Here is a 19,892-nt window from a genome sequence, read left to right as displayed (position 1 = left end):
GTGTAGGTCACGGATGTGGCTTGGATCTCACACTGCTGTAGGCCCAGCAGCTGTGGCTCTGATTCGACCCCTAGCCTGGGACCTTCCATATTCTGCAGGTGCAGCCCCAAAAAGCAAAAAACAAAACAAAAAAACTGAATCAAGAACAAAACTGACAGTTCCCATTGTGGCTCAGTAGTTAACAAACCTGACTAGCAACCATGAGAACTTGGGTTCGATCCCTGACCTTGCTAAGTGGGTTAAGGATCTGGTGTTGCCGTAAGCTGTGGTGTAGGTCGGTGGCTATATCTCCAATTCAATCTCTAGCCTAGGAACCTCCATATGCCACAGGTTCAGCCCTCAAAAGACAAAAGACAAAAAAAAAAAAAAAAAAAAAAAAGACAAAAAAAAATTTGCATGCATACCATAATAACTATGGAAAATATACCTATATATGTCAAAGAGTGAAATGAAAATAGTCATTATATAAGGACCACCCGTAGAATAATTCCTTTGTAGCATTTAATGTTACTACACTAAACAAATTTTTAACAAACCTTGAGTAAAAAGTTTAAAAAAAAAAAAAAAAAGTTCACTCAAACTCTCAAATAAACAACCGTCCACTACACACCACCTGTACAGGGCCTTCTATTCATCCAATCCACAAAAAAATCAAGGATCCATCATGCTGGCTCATTCTTACCTGCATTCCAGCTCCTCACACCAATCTTTTTCTCGGTGTTTACGCTCATGCCAAGGAATGATCATCAAGGAGTCACCATCATAACTTAAAAGTAAAAAAAACAAAGCATAATCAGCATTTAAAATACACATGACCTCAATGGCTGGCCACACCAGGAACATGATGCAAAAGTATTTCTGTAGCCTTAAACCTCCAAGATTTCTATGTGAAGCGGTACATGATACATATCATATACAGTATTTAAATTAAAAATACCAAATTGCTGATTTCTTTTTAATCATGAAATAGTTCAAAAGGAAAAGGAAAATTCAAAAAAAATTTGGCAAGAAACTAAAGGATGGTATGGGTCATGTGTGAATACAAATTCTAAAACATTTATCAGAAGTCTACATACAGCAGAAATTGGCACAACACTGTACATCAAATACTTTAATATTTTTTATTTTAAATATTTATCAAAAGTCCACGTGTTATGGTCTTAATACCAACATAAATGGTCCCTTACCCTCAAAAAGCTAACAATCTAGGAGCTCCTTAGTGGCTCAGTGGGTTGCTGGCTCTGGTTACTGCTGTGACCCAGGTTCAATCACTGGCCCTGGAACTTCCACATCCCACAGGTGTAGCCAAAAACAAAACAAACAGAAGTTTACAATCTAACTTCCTGTGATCACAGAAATATTCTATAACTGTGCTACTCAATATGGCAAGCACTAAGCTACATGTACCCATATTAACCACTTGAAATGTGACACTGATACTAAAAAAGAAAACTTTACTGTTTAATTTCAATTAATTTTGTTTAATTAGTTAACCTGTGGCTGGTGGCTACTGTATTAGACAGCCTAGACCTAAAGAATAGGTAACAGCAAGAGTGAAGAAATATTCTACAGGTTAAAAATATCACTGACAAATGACAGAAGGAGAATCTAAGGGCAAAGACAAGTCCTGATTGGATGGAATTCAGAATAAATTAAAAAGGGAGAGTCAGGCAAAGACAGTAAAGTACCACAGCAGAGCGGTGTGCTGCCCATCAGGCAAGGAGGGAAACAGAAACAGATCTGTCTTCTAACCAGCTATGCCGTCCTTGACACACGACCTTCTAAAGTGAAGCCCTTCAAACATCACCTCTAAGGTATCTTTTAGCTCTAATATTCCATAAATCCATGAAAACAGGCCTGAATTAAGAATGAACACAAAAATTCTGAAAATGTTAAATGCCTTGCTTTTATAGTTCAGTACATCTTTTCTCGTATTTGAGTATCAACAGCAGCATCATAGCCCCAGAAAAACGACTGCATTTTTGTATATTATGAGGTGATGTTTTGTACTTTCTTATCTTACTAAGTTATGAAACATGCTTTACTCAAGAAATACTTCTTAAGTGTTTGGAAATGACACAGATAAAGAGATCAGTCTTCACACAAAAGGTAATAGGAGACCACTGGGGATTAGGAGGAAGAGAGAAGCTAAAAAGGTCTGGAAATGGGCAGGTTTCATTCACCAAATAGCATCCCCTTTGAAGTTACTACTATTGGTGCAAATTATCTGAAGTCAAAGTCCCCCATCAGATATTCACAATAAGAAATTTATTATATTTTTAAAAACACAGTATTTTACCCACTTTTTAGCCAGCATATCATGTCCTAACAAACTATGTACCAGACACGCATTTTCAAAGACTACAATTTCATGTTTTTAAGTTTCAGAATCACATAGCTGATTATTTAGAATAGATGCAACAAACAACAGTATTTTATTTGTCACCAAGTAAAAACCTATTTTATTTTCTTCCCCATCAATAACTAATACTTTATCACAGATCACTGAAATGAAAATGAAAAAGAAAAAAGTTAACATTTGGATACAAAGATAATAATAAGAATAAATTGTAACAATGAATTGAGGAACAAGGAAAAAAAATTAACACTGCAACCTATTATTGCCTCTTCTAATTAAAGCAGACACGGTTCCATAAGCTACACAAAACATTTTCCAAAAATATTTGAGAAAAATTATCACAAGTTGAGATATGTATTTTCTTACAAAGTATGTGTCAGGTACAAGGGCTATTAATAAAATGATTAGTAATAGCGTGGGAATCTCAGCAAAGTAACATTTATTTGATAGTTTGAAAACTGTAAAACTGTTAAGCTTCAGTGAACAGAAATGGGTAAGAACACATACCTATTTTTATCAAAACACGCATTAAAAATAAGTTCTGCTCTGAGGCTCAGTCCAAAGCATAGGCTTGAAGAGTCCTGGGTTAACAGAGTATTTCTGCTGCATTTTCAAGGCTCAGCACAACTATGTTTACACGTTTCTAAATGTGCTGATCACCACTGACACGGTGACAAGAGTACTAGTAGCAGTATATTAGCAATGACCTGCAACAGCATGAGCTTTCATATTGACTGATTTCTCACTATGGACCAGACAGAAGAAATACTTTTAATACACAATGCCTAATTTAGTTTTTCCCATTTAATATAATAGGTGATTTTATCGCCCTCATATGAGAAAACTGAGGCGAGGTTAACTTGCCCCCCACCCCATAAAGTCAGTAAAGGACAGAGCCAAGGATTTAAACACAGCATGACAGTGAGAGTCCAAAGCTCACCCTTTTGGCCAGTAGGTGGCCACCAGGTTAGACTCCTGTGTAGCAGGTAGAGGACAATATAAACCTCCCCAAATTTTAATTCAGATGACCTAAGAAGGACCTTTTAACATGTCTATTTAAAGGATACATTTAAAATGAAATAAAACACAATCTCAACACCAGTAGACACTAGCACTAATCTTATGAAACTAACTTCTACCAAATATGGCTTGATCTGAGGTCTGGTCATCAAGACATACATAAAAACAAAAAAAAGAAAATTCTTTCTGCTCTTTGATTTTCTTCCAGGATGGTTCTACAAAGAAAATTATTTTAAAATGAATTTCAGGAGTTAAAATGGTTGCTGTAAAAACACCATAAATTCTTTGTCATGAATCCGATGACAGCATTTAAGAAAGAAAACTTCCTCTCCAGTCAGAATATTAATTCCTTAAGGGCAGATTTTTTTGTTTGTTTTGTCTATTGCCACAATCCTCAAACCTAAAATAGTGCCTGACATTCAGCAGACTTTAAAATAATGTGTCAAATGAATTAACTGACAACATAATCAAGTTTTTTGGAGTGTTTTCATGAGTATCACAAAAATTCAAAATTGGAATAGAGCAATAAAAGCAGAGAGTTAATTAACAAAACCCGATATGTCAAGGAGTTATATTTATATGCTATTTGCAAATCAGAATGAGAACAAGAATACTTTCTTGATATAGATTATTACCCGGCTGAAAGAGCAAACTATATGGGTGACGGAATAGAGGTACCACCTAGATAATCTGACATGTTATGTTATATTTATGAGGGAAAAAGATTTCAGAATACACATTTCTCTAAAACTGACCAGAAATTCTTTAAACTTCAAAATAATGAGTTCTATCACTACCTTTGTTAAAATGCCCAAATTTAGGTACTTATTCTTTCTTTTATTCTTTTATAAGGTAAACAGAATGATAGAATGCTTAACAAAATTCAGAGGAAAATATTTTCATTAATTCTGTTCACAACAAAAATATTAGCCATGAAATTAATCACTAAGTGGGTTAAGTGAAAAGGTGGTTCAAAAAAAACCTAGAAAATAGCAACTGTTCCTTCTAAAGAACTATAGGAAGTTTGCTTAGTTGCAAAACTTAGCACCTTGAATTTAAAGTTCTATAAACACAAAGCAATATTTATATATGCTTCATTTCATCTTTTTATCCTATTGTTTTCCACTTTGCTAGGGAAGACTTAAAATTTAAATGCATCATCCCCACTAAAAAAGGAAGTACATGGTAAAGTTAAATTATCTCTTTACAAAATAATGGCTGCTTTTGCTTAATTTGAGGATTCTTTTTATTAGAACCTATTCATTGTTTTAGTCCAAACAATAAACTTTGCTGGTTTCATTTGAAGGTAGCATTTATCTGTCAGCAGGAGAGGAATGACTATAACAAGTTCTATTATGTTCAACTATTCCCTCACCAATTATTTTTCACAGGAAATATACGTGTTTTATTTCAAAGAAATTTTATCAGGAATAAACTTACAAAAAGTTCTTTTATTCGTGTTCTGTGCCTTGGAAACAAAGGGCTAAACAGACAATGTATTACCACTAATTGCCACCTTTCATGTACTGGTTTTAAGATGAGAAGTTATATTTATTTCTATTATTCAGCACAGAAGAAAATGTTCTGGAAAAGAAAGAACAAAAAATAATAATTTGGGCCTACATGTATAACTGCATGTGATTACCATCACTGAACAAGTCAAACTTGATCTGAAACTCAATGGGAAATCAATTAAAAAGCTAGTTATCACCCAGAAAGCCAAAATGGAAAAAAGCGATTTAAAGGCACCATTCAGAGTTCTCTTCTAGACCAACAGAATTCAATTTCGTGAATAAATGACTTAGAAAGTATAGAATAAGCTAATAAGATATCTTGATACTTGCCAATATTTTCACATGTTACCAATGTGTAAAAAAAGATATATGAGTTAAAAAAAAAAAAAAAAAAAAAACACCACTATTCTAGGATCTGAATTCTTCTCGACCACTAACTTAATTTCCGGGACCCAGGTGCCTCATGTATTTAGTAATACTGTAATAATAGGTGCCTAAAATGAAAATGAGACTAATGTTTTCTTGAATTTGAATCCAGTATAATTAAGAGTATGCTCTTAGAAGTCTAATCTCTGTTTAACAACTGTGATGCCACCCACCCAACTATATAATCTTGATCGAGTTATTCATTCTGCCTGTGCTTCAATTTCCTCATTAGTGAAACAGGGCTAATAGGAGTATTCACCTCATCTGGATTTGGGGAGGATCAAATTAAAGCTTATAAAGCCTTTAGAACAGTACCTGGTATATAGTAAGTGTTCATCAATAAAGCATCATTATTACTAACACCAGAAAGAAAGTTTGTCATAAAAAATGAAATATGGGATATATATGACTGATTAACATTTCAAGCTCTACTTTATGACAAATAGTAACATATTAATAATCCTATTAATGAATATATTTACAAATGCCCAACGTCAATAAACTCTACCGACACCGCCATATATGGCACCTGGCCAATGAAATAAAATAGTAAGAAAATCTGAGGCGCTGATTTATAAGGCAGAAGTAAATAACAGTTTCCACAAGAGATCATCTCTCTCCCAAATGCTTACAATCAAGTTAGAAAACAAACATTTAACCATGAGCAAAGGATCATTAAATTGTTTCTGAGGAAAACTAGGTGTAAAAACATTAAAGTTCATGGAAAACCATCAACTTAAATGGAAAACCATTGAAGAAAGTTCCAGAAACGTTTGTTATAAATAACTGAGAAAGGATGCTATTCACAATGGTTTTAAGGTCAACAAAACAAAGGGCAAAGGATGACGAGCGACATCAATGGTATGAAAATTGCTCCTCTACACCACTGCCACCATCATCTGCCCCTTGAACAGACGGCTCTGATTTTGAAGAAAACACACTGAAGGTACTCAGAAAGATGAAGCATACCTATGCTTGCTACAAGCAAAGTTACCAGGGAGAAAAAGATATGTTCAAACCCAGTTTCAATGGCCTATACTTAAACAATAAGCTACAATGATAACATTCTTAAAAAGCAAACAAAACAGTAACGTAATCATTTTTATGACTGGGGAGATCAAGACGGCAGAGCAGGAAGACACTGAGTTCACCTCCCCTTAGGAGCACATCAAAAATACACCTACAGGTGGAGCAACTCTGCTGAAAACCACCTGGAGTCTAGCAGAAAAGGCTCTTCTACCATGAGGACTGTCAAGAAAGACTCACATGGAGGCAGGTAGGAAGGGAGAAAAAGAGATAAGGTTGGATCTCTTTGTCATATATATATATGTGTATACACATCGATATATATATACACACACACACACACACACATATATAATTTAACTCTGCTCCTGAAACTAACACATCATTGTAAATTAACTATACTTCAAAAGAAAAAAAAAAGGTTTAAAAAAGATATAGGGAGTTCTCACTGTGGTTCAGCAGTAACAAACCTGACTAGTATCTATTAGGATGTGGGTTTAATCCCTGGCCTTGCTCAGTGGGTTAAGGATCCAGTGTTGTCATGATCTGAGGTGTAGGTCACACATGTGGCTTGGATCTGGCATTGCTATGGCTGTGGCATAGGCCAGCAGCTATAGCTCCAATTCGACCCCTAGCCTTGGAACTTTCATATGCTGCAGCTGTGGCCCTAGAAAAGGCAAAGAAAAAAAAAAAAAAAGATATAAGGTGGCTGACTGGATTAAAAAAAAAAAAATAAGACCTATCTATATGTCAACTGTGAGAGACTTAAATCAGGGCTAAAGACACACACAGACTGAAAATGAGAGAAGGGAAAAAGACATTTCATGGAAATAGAAGGAAACAAAAGGAAAGCTGGGGTAGAAAATGCTTATCAAAGTAGACTTTAAAATGAAGTATATACTGTGATTAAACCACAACAGAAAAGAATATGAAAAAGAATACATACATTTATAAATAAATCACTTTGTGGTACAGTAGAATTTAATGCTGTAAATCAAATATACTTTACATAATAAATACAAGGAATTCTTTAACAAAAAGATAAAGAAGGGTATTACATAAAGATAAAGAGGTCAATAATGTGTAAAAATATATGCACCTAATAGAGAACCTCCTAAATACATAGAGAAAATATTAACAGACATAAAGGGCGAAATTAACTATAATACAATAATTGTAGGGAATTTTAACACCCCACTTACATCAATGGACAGATCATTCAGACGAGAAAAAGAAACAAATGGCAACCAAAACAGAAGGGAAGAAACAAACTGACATTATAGAATATCTAGTACATATAGAAAATCCTAAAGTCTCCCCCCAAAAAACTATTAGTACTAGTAAATAAATTTAGTAAAGTTGCAGCACACAAAATTAATATACACAAATCTGTCACTCTTCTATACACTAATAATGAACTATCAGAAAGAGAAAGAAAACAAACCTATTTAAAATAGTATCAAAAAGAATAAAATGTCTCATAATAAAACCTAAACAGAGAAGTGAAAGATGCATGCTCTGAAAATTATAAAGCATTAATGAAAGAAATGGAAGATGATACAAAAAATGGAAAGGTATATCATGTTCATATACTGGAAGAATTAATACTGTTAAAATGCCCATATTACCCAAAGCAATCTACATACTTACCACAATCCCCATCAAAATAACCATGACATTTTTCACAGAACTAGAAGAACAAATACTCCTAAAATGGTTATGAAACAAAAAAAGATTCTGAATAACCAAAGCAATCTTGAGAAAATAGAACAAAGCTGATTCACACTCCCTGACTTCACACTATATTATAAGGCTACAATAATCAAAACAGTATGGCACTGGCACAAAAAAACAGACACAAAAATCCACAGAACAGAACAGAGAATCCAGAATTAGGCCCCCACACATATGGTCAATTAACCTTTGAAAAAAGAGGCGAGAATATACAATGCAGAAAATACAATCTCTTCAGTAAGTAGTATGGGGAAAATTTATATTTAAATGATGAAATTAGGACATTTTCTCACACTATATACAAAGATAAAACACAAAATGGATTGAAGACCTAAATGTAAGATTAGAAACAATAATAACTCTTAGAAGAAAACATAGGCAAAATACTCCTTAACAAAAGTTGCAGCAATTTTTTTTTTTTTTTTTTGGAGAGGCAAGATAGGGGTAGGGAATTAAAAGGTGCAAACTACTATGCATAAAATAAGATACATGCATATACGGTATTGCACAGGGAATATAGCCAAAATTTTATAATAACTTTAAGTGGACTATAATCTACAGAAACACTGAATCACTATGTTGTATACCTGCAACTAGTATTTTTAAATCAACTATAGTTTAATTTTTAAAAATTTCCTTTTATCTGGATTATTTTGTTTCAGTACCACCATAAAAGAATCATTTGAATAAAGACCTGATCTTGCTCTCTCAGTAAAAATATCATTTGAATTATTTAAAAGCCATCATTGCATTAAATAAGAAACCAATATAAATGATAATAATAATACTTTTTCCATTCAACACTTGGTGTTATACATATAAAAATATGTATAAATGCATATTTTCATTTTGACTTATTTTTTGACAATTTTCATGTTTATATTATTGCAACTATGGAAAGTATGGGCCCCGGAAATAAATCCATGTACCTATGGTCAATTATTCTATGACAAAAGAGACAAAAATATAATGGATAAAAGACAATCTCTTCAATAAGTGGTGCTGGGAAAACTAGGCACCTACAAGTAAAAGAATGAAATTAGAACATTCTCTAACACCATACACAAAAATGACCTCAAAATGGATTAAAGACCTAATGTAAGACAGGATACTACAGAACTCCTGGAGGAAAACATAGGCAGAGCATTCTGACATAAGTTGCAGCAATATCTTTTTGGATCCATCTCCTGCAATAATGGAAATAAAAACAAAAACAAACAAATGGGAAGTTCCTGTTGTGGCTCCATGGTTAACGAATACGACTAGGAACCATGAGGTTGCAGGTTCGATCCCTGGCCTCGCTCAGTGGGTTAAAGATCTGGCATTGCCATGAGCTGTGGTGTAGGTCATAGACACAGCTCGGATCCCACATTGCTGTAGCTGTGGTGTAGGCCAGCAGCAATACCTCCGATTAGACCCCTAGCCTGGGAACCTCCATATGCTGCAGGTGCGGCCCTAGAAAAGACAAAAAGACAAAAAAAATAAACACATGGGACATAATTAAATTCAAAAGCTCTTGCACAGCAAAGGAAATCGTAATCAAGACAAAAAAAAAAAAAAAAAAAAAAACCTACAGAATGGGAGAAAGTATTTGCAAATGATGCAACTGACAAGGGATTGATCTCCAAAATATATTAACAGCTCAGTATCAAAAAAACACAACCCAATTTAAAAAAAAAAAAATGGGCAGAAGATTTAAATAGACATTTCTCCAAAGATGACAGATAAATGGCCAACAAGCACATGAAAAAAATACTCAACATAACTAGGTATTAGAGAAATGCAAATCAAAACTACAGTGAGATATCACCTCACTCCTGTCAGGATGACCATCATCAAAAAGTCTACAAATAATAAATACTGGAGTGGGTGTGGAAAAAAAGGAACCCCCAACACACTGCTGGTAGGAATGTGAATTGGTACAACCACTATTAAGAACAATATGAAGGTTTCTTAAAAAACTAAAAACAGAGTTACCATGTGACCTAGCTAATCCATTCCTGAGCATATATCCAGACAAAACTTTAAGCCAAAAATATAACATGCACCCCAATGTTCACAGCAGCTCTATTTACAATAGCCAAGATCTGGAAGCAAGCCTAAATGTCCATCAACAGATGGATAAAGAAGATGCAGTATGTTTATACAATGGAATATTGTTCAGCCATAACAACAAAATAATACCATTTACAACATGCATGGACCTAGAGATTATCATACTAGAGTGAAATAAGAAAGAGAAAGAGAATTATACAAATGAACCAATTTATAAAAAAGAAACAGACATACAGATCTAGAAATCAAACTCAGGGTTACCAAAGAGGAAAAGGAGGAGAGAGAAATTAGAAGTTTGGGATTAACATATACACACTACTATAGGTAAGATAATAGCCAACAAGGTCCTACAGTGTAGCACAGGGAACTATACTCAGTATCTTATAATAATAAGGGAAAAGAATCTGAAAGAGAATATACATATACATAAATACGTATATATAAATACGTGTGTATATATATGTATGCATAATTGAATTACTTTGCTGTACACCTGAAATTAATACAACATTGTGGATCAACTATTCATTAAAAAAAAGAAAACAAAATATGGGCTCTACTTAAAATTGGTGAATTACAATGTTCATTTATAGTTATCAACTAAACTGTAGATTCGAGGCAGTCATATTTCAATTTTTGGAGAATACATATTAAATGTGATGATACTGAAAGATCTGAGGTCTAAGAGTCAAATAAGAATTGACTAGCCTCACACTCGGGAAGTCCAAAACTACACGCCCACAACTATCAAAAGGGAAGTAATAAGAAAAAAATCTAACCAATTTCATTCCAGTTCTGTGTTATAGACTGACACAGAATCAGTACAGAGAATTAAGAGTAAGGCCCTTAATTCAAAAAACATTAAGAAATCAAGACCCACCAAAAAACAAACAAACAAACAAAAAAAAAAAAACAGTAGAAGACATCTGAATCTATCAACTACAAAACTAATGAAATATACCAAATTTGTATCAATGTACATTATAAACCCTGACCCTATATAAGGTTGCAGTACTAACAGAGTTGTAACAAAAGGAAAAGGAGTTTATTTCCCTTTATTCATATAACCAAATAAAACAGCATAAATAATGCCCATGCAGCTCCAAACCATAAGAAGACTGATTTCCTCAATGTCATCTTTCAAAATCCCTGCATATTCCTGTCTATAGACCTGCAACAAATGGATCCTTCACACATTAACTGAAAAGCTATCCAACTCTGCCTAGCCTATTACCAACAGAGTATGTACAATGTGTGAGCACCACTATAAAGTTCTAAGCTGTTATATACACACACACACATATTCAGCAGTCCTGAGATAGGCAATACCCTTTTCCATTTTTCAGAAGAGAAGACAGAGGTACAGAAACGTTTAGTAACCATCCGAAGTCATGCAACTAAAAAGTTGCATGTGAGATTTGAACCCAGGCAGTCTGGTTTCAGAGCCTGCATTCTCAGGCACTGTGACGCCCAAACTATCTGAACCCACCTCCTCCAGCTCAAATTCCCACTTCTCTCAGATGTTCCTGTGACCATTCCAGGCCAGACTGCTTTCTTCCTGTCCTAAGTTCTTACTACTAATAACTGGACAATTCTTCCAGCATTTACTCTTATTTAACCTTATGACAGTATACAGGTGGCACATTCTTCTCAAGTTTTCCTGGATTTAAGTTCCTAGCACTCATCTTATATCCCCACTAAAAGTAAATACTCCTCTCTTGTAAATACTTCTCTGCATTCACAACTCCTAGCAGTTTCATATGCACAGTAAGAATACATAAATAATAATCTTAATGAAATTTATATAAATGCATTACACCAGTTAATCCTCAAACACCCTATAAGTTAAATATTATGATGATAAATTTGTAGCTAAGTATGAGCTCAAAAGTCATTGCTGACTTACTAAATGAATGGGTAAGTGATTCAATGATCAGTAGAAACAGATCCATTGATATTCTCTCAATTCTAAGAGCAGAGCTCTCAGCAAGAAAATTCTTTAGAACTAGAAATATAAGATTAGGTCGAGATACAAATGAACAATAAGAGAAAAATACAAAGATCAATTTAAGAAGAAGACCACACGGCCAGGACTATGTAGATAACTCAGCACTTAGCTCACTGCTACTTTAACCATCTCTCAGCGTAGAATCACTATATACGCTCTGTACCTAGCGTAGACTGGATCTCAGTAAAATGATTCCATCAAGAAATTCATCGGCAAGCTTCAAGAAGGGACTCTAACTTCTGAACAACTTCAAAGAAAGAAAAAATGTATAGTTTGGAAACCAAGTTGCATAACGGTAATAGAAAGAACAAACGTGAATATAAGATACGTAAAAAGAAAAACCAAAAATAGAGCACTTTTCCCTCATCTAAATGGACGAAAGTAGAGTAAGATTCTTGGAATGCCAATTTGTGATATTGTCTTTAACTGTGTCAATCAATGTAGTGTTCGTTAAAGAAAAAACTTCAAACCTTTGAAGATTTCCCAGTCCAAGCAACTTAGCAGCCTTTCTTTCAAATTACTAAACCCTGCATGTATTTCTTTTACTGCTCTCAGTGCACTAAATTATATTTATTTGTGCCTTGCTCCTTTACTAAACTATAAACTCCTCCAAAGCTTTAGTCATTTTTATATTCTTAATTCAGTATCTGGCATTCATGTAAACCTCATTAAATATTTAATGGATGGACGGATGATGGATAGACTAAAGAAGAGATGGATAAATATGAATAAATGTATGAAAAATAAAAGAAAAAATACACCAAAGCCACAAGAGTATTTACAGCTTCAGATATGCTTTCCTTGCAGCTAAAGATTTAGATAATGTACCTTAGGCTTATTCAAACATTTCTGACGTAAAATGTTCAAAATGGACTGTATAACTCCCTATCTTATACCCATGCCATAAGGACACTGCAATACTGTAGACTGCAGGTAACTCTTGGCCTGCGTGTATAAGCATAAATAAGCACAAAGAGATGTGGACTGTCCTAGGTTTTCAATCAACAAAGTGGCATAAAAGATCATTTGCACTGAGATATGGCTGTACAAGTCTATTTACACCCTTTTCATCAAGAGTCTTCTTAGCCTAGGCCAAATTACATTGCAGACTGACATATAATCACAACTGAAAAAGTGAAAACCACAGAGATAAAGAGGAAGAGGCTCTGGTGTCAGTTCCATAGGCTGTGATCAGGAAGGCAATGGTACAGGTGCTTGGAGTGCAAGATATTATAAAACATCTCTATTGCTGATGAGGGTCAAGGCTAAACTAGAAAATATTGGAAGCAAAAGAAAGCAAAATATTGGAGAATTTGAAGTAAATGAGTCTCATTTTTTAATACAGATTCTTAAATACACAATAAACACTCATTCACAAAGTTAGAGACAGGAAATACAGAAAATGGTGAGGGAATTGATCCTGTAATAAAAACCAGCTGTAAATTATCCACAAGGAAGAAACAATAAATACTCCTATACCTGCACTGTTGGATCACTTTCTATACTTTTTAGATTAAGAAAACCCATACAGGAGTTCCCATCGTGGCTCAGTGGTTAACGCATCCAACTAGGAACCATAAGGTTGTGGGTTCAATCCCTAGCCTCACTCAGTGGGTTAAGGATCTGGCATTGCCGTGAGCTGTGGTGTAGGTTGCAGACACGGCTCAGATCTGACATTGCTTTGGCTGTGGCGTAGGAGGCTGCTACAGCTCCAATTAGACCCCTAGCCTGGAACTTCCATTTGCCATGAGTATGGCCCTACAAAGACAAAAAGACAAAAAGAAAAAAAGAAAACCCATACAGATTAATTTAACCCATTACAAATTCAGAAACCTATTTAGATCAACTGCACAGTGAAGTTATTCTTACTGTATACACAATAAGATAGCTGGTAAAACTCAGTATGATTGATTACACCAATAGAATTTTTAAAAAGACAAAGCATGTTCCATAACAACTGAGATAGGAACTCTACTAGTGAGATAAACCAACATAAATGTCTAACATCTAATAAAAAATACCAGGATGCAAAAAAGCAAAAAATTATGGCCCATCGCCAGGAGCATAATCAATTTCCAAGAAACGCCAACATGATAAGGAGAGACAAAATTAAAAAGACCCAAATTTACCCCCTCAGAATGAAAAATCCAGCAAATAAGATGAAAAACACTGGTATCATTCATAGCAGACACTGCAGAAGATGAGTAAATTTATGAAACATGGAGTAGAAAGAGCTGAGACAGAATCAAGTGGCTGACGTTCATACAAGTGGAGTCCCAGAAGAGTATGTGTACTGGAGATAGGAGGAGGAAGGGGAAAAATACTTGAAGAACACAGTAGACATGAATTTCCTATATGGTAGATCCAAAAGAGTCAATGAGCAACAATCAGAATAAACATGAAGAAAACCACATTAAGGTACACCAAAATCAAACAGCTCAAAACTAATTATAAAGAAAATGTGAAAAGCATCTGAGAAAACAAGACACATGATGTAAAAAGAAACAAAGATAAGAATGACAGCTGACTTCTCATCAGAAGCAATGTAAACAGACAGTGGAGTGAAACCTCATTAAGTACTAACAGAAAATAACTACCGGCCTAGTGTCCCAAACTCAAAAAAAAATTGTAAAATACTTCTTCAGGGAGTGCCTGTCGTGGCGCAGAGGAAACGAATCCGACTAGGAACCATAAGGTTGCGGGTTCCATCCCTGGCCTCGCTCAGTGGGTTAAGGATCTGGCACTGTGAGCTGCCGTGTAGGCCAGCAGCTGTAGCTCTGATTAGACCCCTAGCCTGGGTATTCCACATGCTGCAGGTGCAGACCTAAAAAGAAAAAAAAAAAATACTTCAGACACAAAAGCAGAGAGAATTCATCACTAGCACACTAGCACTATATGCAATGCTAAAGAAAGTCTCTCAGACGAAAAGAAATTGTTCCCAGATAGAAATTTCTATCCGGGCAAAGCAGGGAAGAGCAACGGAAATGGTAATGTATGTGTAGACATAAAACACACTTTTTTTTTTTTTCCCACTGTACAGCAAGGGGGTCAGGTTATCCTTACATGTATACATTACAATTACAGTTTTTCCCCCACCCTTTCTTCTGTTGCAACATGAGTATCTAGACATAGTTCTCAATGCTATTCAGCAGGATCTCCTTGTAAATCTATTCTAAGTTGTGTCTGATAAACCCAAGCTCCCCATCCCTCCCACTCCCTCCCCCTCCCATCAGGCAGCCACAAGTCTCTTCTCCAAGTCCATGATTTTCTTTTCTGAGGAGATGTTCATTTGTGCTGGATATTAAAAACACACTTTTAATTTTTAAATGTTAAAGCAAAAATGATTTTTAAAAAAGTGTTATGGAGTCCATAACATATGTAAAAGTTAAATGTATGACAAAAAATAGTACAAAAGCCAGAAGGGCGAGATTGGAAAACTACCACAGCCTAGTTCTTACACATTAATGTGAAGTGCTACCGTTTGAAAGCAGACTATTATACCTTAAATATATACATGGTAAGCCCTAGAGTAACAACTAAAAAAACCAAAACAAAAGCAAGTGTAGCTTATCCAGTAGAAGAGACTGAATATAATTATAAAAATATCCCATGCAAAAGAAGGAAGGAAAAGAGGAAAAGGGAAACAGTAAGTGAAACAAATAACCAAATACCAAAATGTTAGCTTTAAACGGGCTATACGGAACTACACATTAAACATACAGATGTATCTCAGAGATATTGCAGGTTTGGTTCCAGACTATAGCAATAAAGCAGTATCACAACAAAGTCAGTCATGTGAATGTTTTGGTTTCCCACCAATGTAAAAGTTATTTTTGCATTATAGTCTTTTAATTTTGCAATAGCATTAATTCTTCAAAAATAATGTACATACTTTAGGAATCCCCATTGTGGTTCAATGGGTTAAGAATCCAACTAGTATCCACAAGGATGCAGGTTCAACGCCCAGTCTTGCTCAGTGGGTTAAGGATCCAGCGTTGTCGCAAGCTGTGGCTATAGTGTAGGCTGCAGCTGCAGCTCCAATCAGACCCCTAGCCTGGGAACTTCCATGTGCCGCAGGTGCTGCCCTAAAAAGAAAAATGTGCATACCTTAACTTTGAATTTCTTCCTTAACAAAAAAAAAAAAAAATGCTAGCTCTCATTAGAGCCTTCAGCAAGTCATAATCTTTTGCAACAGTAACATCAAAGATCACGGATCATATAACAAATGTAATAATTTATGAGTTTGAAATATTGCAAGATTTACGAAAATGTGACACACAGACAAAGAGAGCAAATGCTTTTGGAAAAAAGGGCGCCGATAGACTTGCTTGATGCAGGGCTGACACAAATCTTCAATTTGTAAAAGCACAGTATTTGTGAAGTGCAATGAAACAAGACATGTCCGTAAATGGTCAAGCCTGACAACTAAAAGGCAGATTACCAGATAAAACAGCAAGATCCAAATATATCCGGTCTGTGATAGACACACTTTAAATATAAAAAAAACAAAATGTCAGGCACTTCCTGCATTAGAAAAGTAAGAGAGGCATTCAATTTCAAGAACATCAGAAATCTGATTTCTGTTGAGAAGAAAAGTGCTTTATGCCTTCCAGAGTTTAGGCAAAATAGTCCTCATAAGCCACTCCACACCTTTAACAAGTAACAACTAAACCGTATGTTAGAAGTCGGGGCAGTGGGTCTCTTGGGTGAGGAGACCAGAAGAGGGTAAAAGGAGTGGGTATGAGGGATGCTGGTTATGTCTGCTTCTTTTTAATTTCGTTCACTGTATGCCAGTCCATCAAATTGTCCATTTATGATTTGTTCACTTTGCTTTACCTATAATTCAATAAAAAGTTAAATTAAAACCTTTAACTTCATCTGAAACAATGTTCAACTTTTTACTTATCTGGAATCTTACGTACCTGAAACCAGGAAGGGGGCACCGTCCTGGGTGAGAAATCAAACCACTGGTGACATTAAGAAGGAGTATTCCCCATTATAATTCTGCATTTTGTTTATTACAAGCCTACTTAATACCATTGAAACTAAAATATATCACATTCCTATCAACATGTACTAAAAACTGTCACTGCTGCTCTTACTGCTACAGCCATATCTGCTATTAACTCAACCACAGCCAAAGACCAAACGCCAATCACATGCTAGGAACTGTGCTCCACGATAGAGCTCTTAGGTTACTTAATCATCACAATACTTCTACAACTTCCCCATTTCACACATGACAAAACTCAAGTCCAGAGAAGCTGAGTGACTTCCCAAAAGTAACACAGCTGCCAGGTAGCAGGACTGGGACACACACTCACACTACTGACTGCAAGCCTGTGCTCCTTGCAGTGTGCAACACCATCACTTCACGTCCAGTATGTGCGGCACCGTGCGGGTGACCCCACCTTTTACACATGTCAAGGATTTTTTAAAAATTATTACACACAGTACCTAAACTTCTAGGATTAAAAATTGTACACACTGAGGTCAAAACATTTCTTAAAATAACGCCTGTGCTTTGGCTACAGAAATGAATGTGCTCCTTAAAAGACATTTACTTAGTACAGATACAATATTTAAACAGGCTGGCCTGTTTCAGGAACTGGAAAAAGTGTATCATACTTATTTATGTTAAATACATGTGCTAGGGAGATTCAGTGCTGTTACAGGCAAGTATTTACATATTAATGAAATCTTGACTTCTGAAAAGGCATTGTATGATCAAAAAGAATTATAGGGCCTAGTTCCCTAATGGTAATTCAATCATTTGGAAGATGGTATAATCTACTTAAAGATCCCATGTTCTGAAATGATTGGTCAAGGTATTTAAAGTTTGGAAGAAAGTGAGTAATGATAAAAAAAAAAAAAAATCATCTCCGTGAAAAGAGTATCATTTGGTATCACTAGGTAATGCTGGATCTAGTAACAGATTTTTACAAGAATGTACTAGTTTTAAAAAAAGAAAAAGTACCCTCTCAAAGATGTTTTAATTTCAAATAATATCATAAACTCCATAAATTTATACACTGCTATACATCAAGTACGTCATAATAAAACTGGAAGAATCATAAACTTCAAACTGTATTAAACCACATTAAAAACATCTGACAATAGTTATACATATAGTAAAATAATGCAATTAAAATTATTTTTTAAAATAATTCTCCATCAGAAAATATTTCCCTAATGCCTCTCAAAATTTTTACCCTAAAAGCAGGGCAATAATCCCTTTTCTGCTTATCTCATTGTACGTAAAATAAAAAATTCATTTCGAAATTTCTTTAAAGTTTCACAATCATGAAATGTTTGTCAAATAGAAGAGGAAAGAAATTAACATAGCATTATACTTTGATTTCTTTAGAATTTCTCGGAGTCACAAATACGTAACAAATATTACCATACTTTCCAAGGACCATAAAAATTACTCTGAAATAATACTTGTTTCCACCCACATAATCAAAAAAAATTTGCTCTAGTTCTATTTGGTTGCTTTAAAATAAAAAGAACTAATCAAGTCAAGATCCAAGATGCCCATGGTACCAGGAGACGTGCAAACCAATTCTCCCGCCGCAGCCCCAGACCCTGCTCCCAGACAAGGGAGGCTCTGCCTGGTGTTTCTCCTTCTGATCCAACCACCAGATTGCCCTTGGATTCAGAAACTGCCAACATACCCCATTTTGCAGCAGGCTGTCTCTACACCTGTCTATTGACAGTCACTGCAGAAGGCCAAATACTTATTTCAAGCCTAGAATGCAAACCAATTTATTATTCTTTGCTCAGAGCAGTTCAGAAATAAACTGCACACATGGGAACTGAATTTTGATTAGGTAACTAATCAACTTTTCAATTTTAAAGGGAAAGGAAATACTTTTATGTTTCCCTTGAGAATCAAAAGTGAATGCAATGCTCCCATCTTTGCATAATTATTTCATCATCTAAGCTATAGTTTAAGTGATATTTCATTACAACAACCAAAAATTATGAAGGAAATAGAATAGCCAATAAAAACTGCCTTTTAAACTTTTCTGGAAAGAAAAATCTTTATGAACAGGACTGAGCCACATAAACACATGAGTAGAAAAGATTCAGAATTATTTCCTGGAAAACCTCTGTACCAATTCACTTTCAATTAACAAATTAACTAGAAACATCTTTTGTACTCTAAGTGATACAATATATGTGAGGACTAAGTACGAAAAGTCAGACAGGTTGCCTTCCCAGATTGTTTTAAAAAGAATGCGTGACTCCATTTTATTTACTTTGCTACATCAGCCTCTTGTGTTTTCCCAGTGTCTTCACATAACCACCACCTATTAATCCAACAGTTATTATCCATCATAGCATTTACCACCATATTCACAGCACTTGATTATGATATATGTGTTAACCTAGCCATTAAAAAAAAAAAAAAAAAAAAGGACTTGCCACAGGATACTAGCAACCTCTGAAAACAAAAATATCCTCTCAACTGGCCACCCAAAGGCCTTCCAGTTTTGAGGGAGTGACAAAAACCTATCAATGAGAAAAGAGAAAAGGATGCAAAATGCATTTACCTGATGACATTTCCCACTGAACAGAGAGAATGGGAAAATTCCTGGGGACCCTGGATATTCTTTTTTTTTTAATTTGTTTTATTCAAGTATAGTTGATTTATAATGTTGTGTTAATTCCTGCTGTGCAGCAAAGTGATTCAGTTATAAATATACCCAATCCTTTTCAAGCGCTTTTCCATTATGGCTGATCA

General features: G+C 35.0%; 1 protein-coding gene across 1 annotated transcript in view; it reads right to left on the bottom strand.

The window, feature by feature from the left end:
• The window catches only part of NBAS (NBAS subunit of NRZ tethering complex), a 355,775-nt gene that overhangs the window by 228,911 nt on the left and 106,972 nt on the right, over window positions 1–19,892 (bottom strand). The window contains exon 22 of the mRNA XM_085016151.1: window positions 683–766. Within this exon, the coding sequence (XP_084872277.1) occupies window positions 683–766 (84 nt within the window). The remainder of the gene's footprint in view (window positions 1–682; window positions 767–19,892) is intronic.

The sequence above is a fragment of the Sus scrofa genome, chromosome 3 (genome assembly GCF_054392235.1).
Source record: "Sus scrofa isolate SSC_HxYL_T2T_F1_AM1 chromosome 3, Sscrofa_HxYL_maternal_Yorkshire_Landrace_v2.0, whole genome shotgun sequence".
Lineage (NCBI taxonomy): Eukaryota > Metazoa > Chordata > Mammalia > Artiodactyla > Suidae > Sus > Sus scrofa.
The sequence above is the reverse complement of the archived record's forward strand: the minus strand, read 5'-3'. Positions and strand labels throughout refer to the sequence as shown.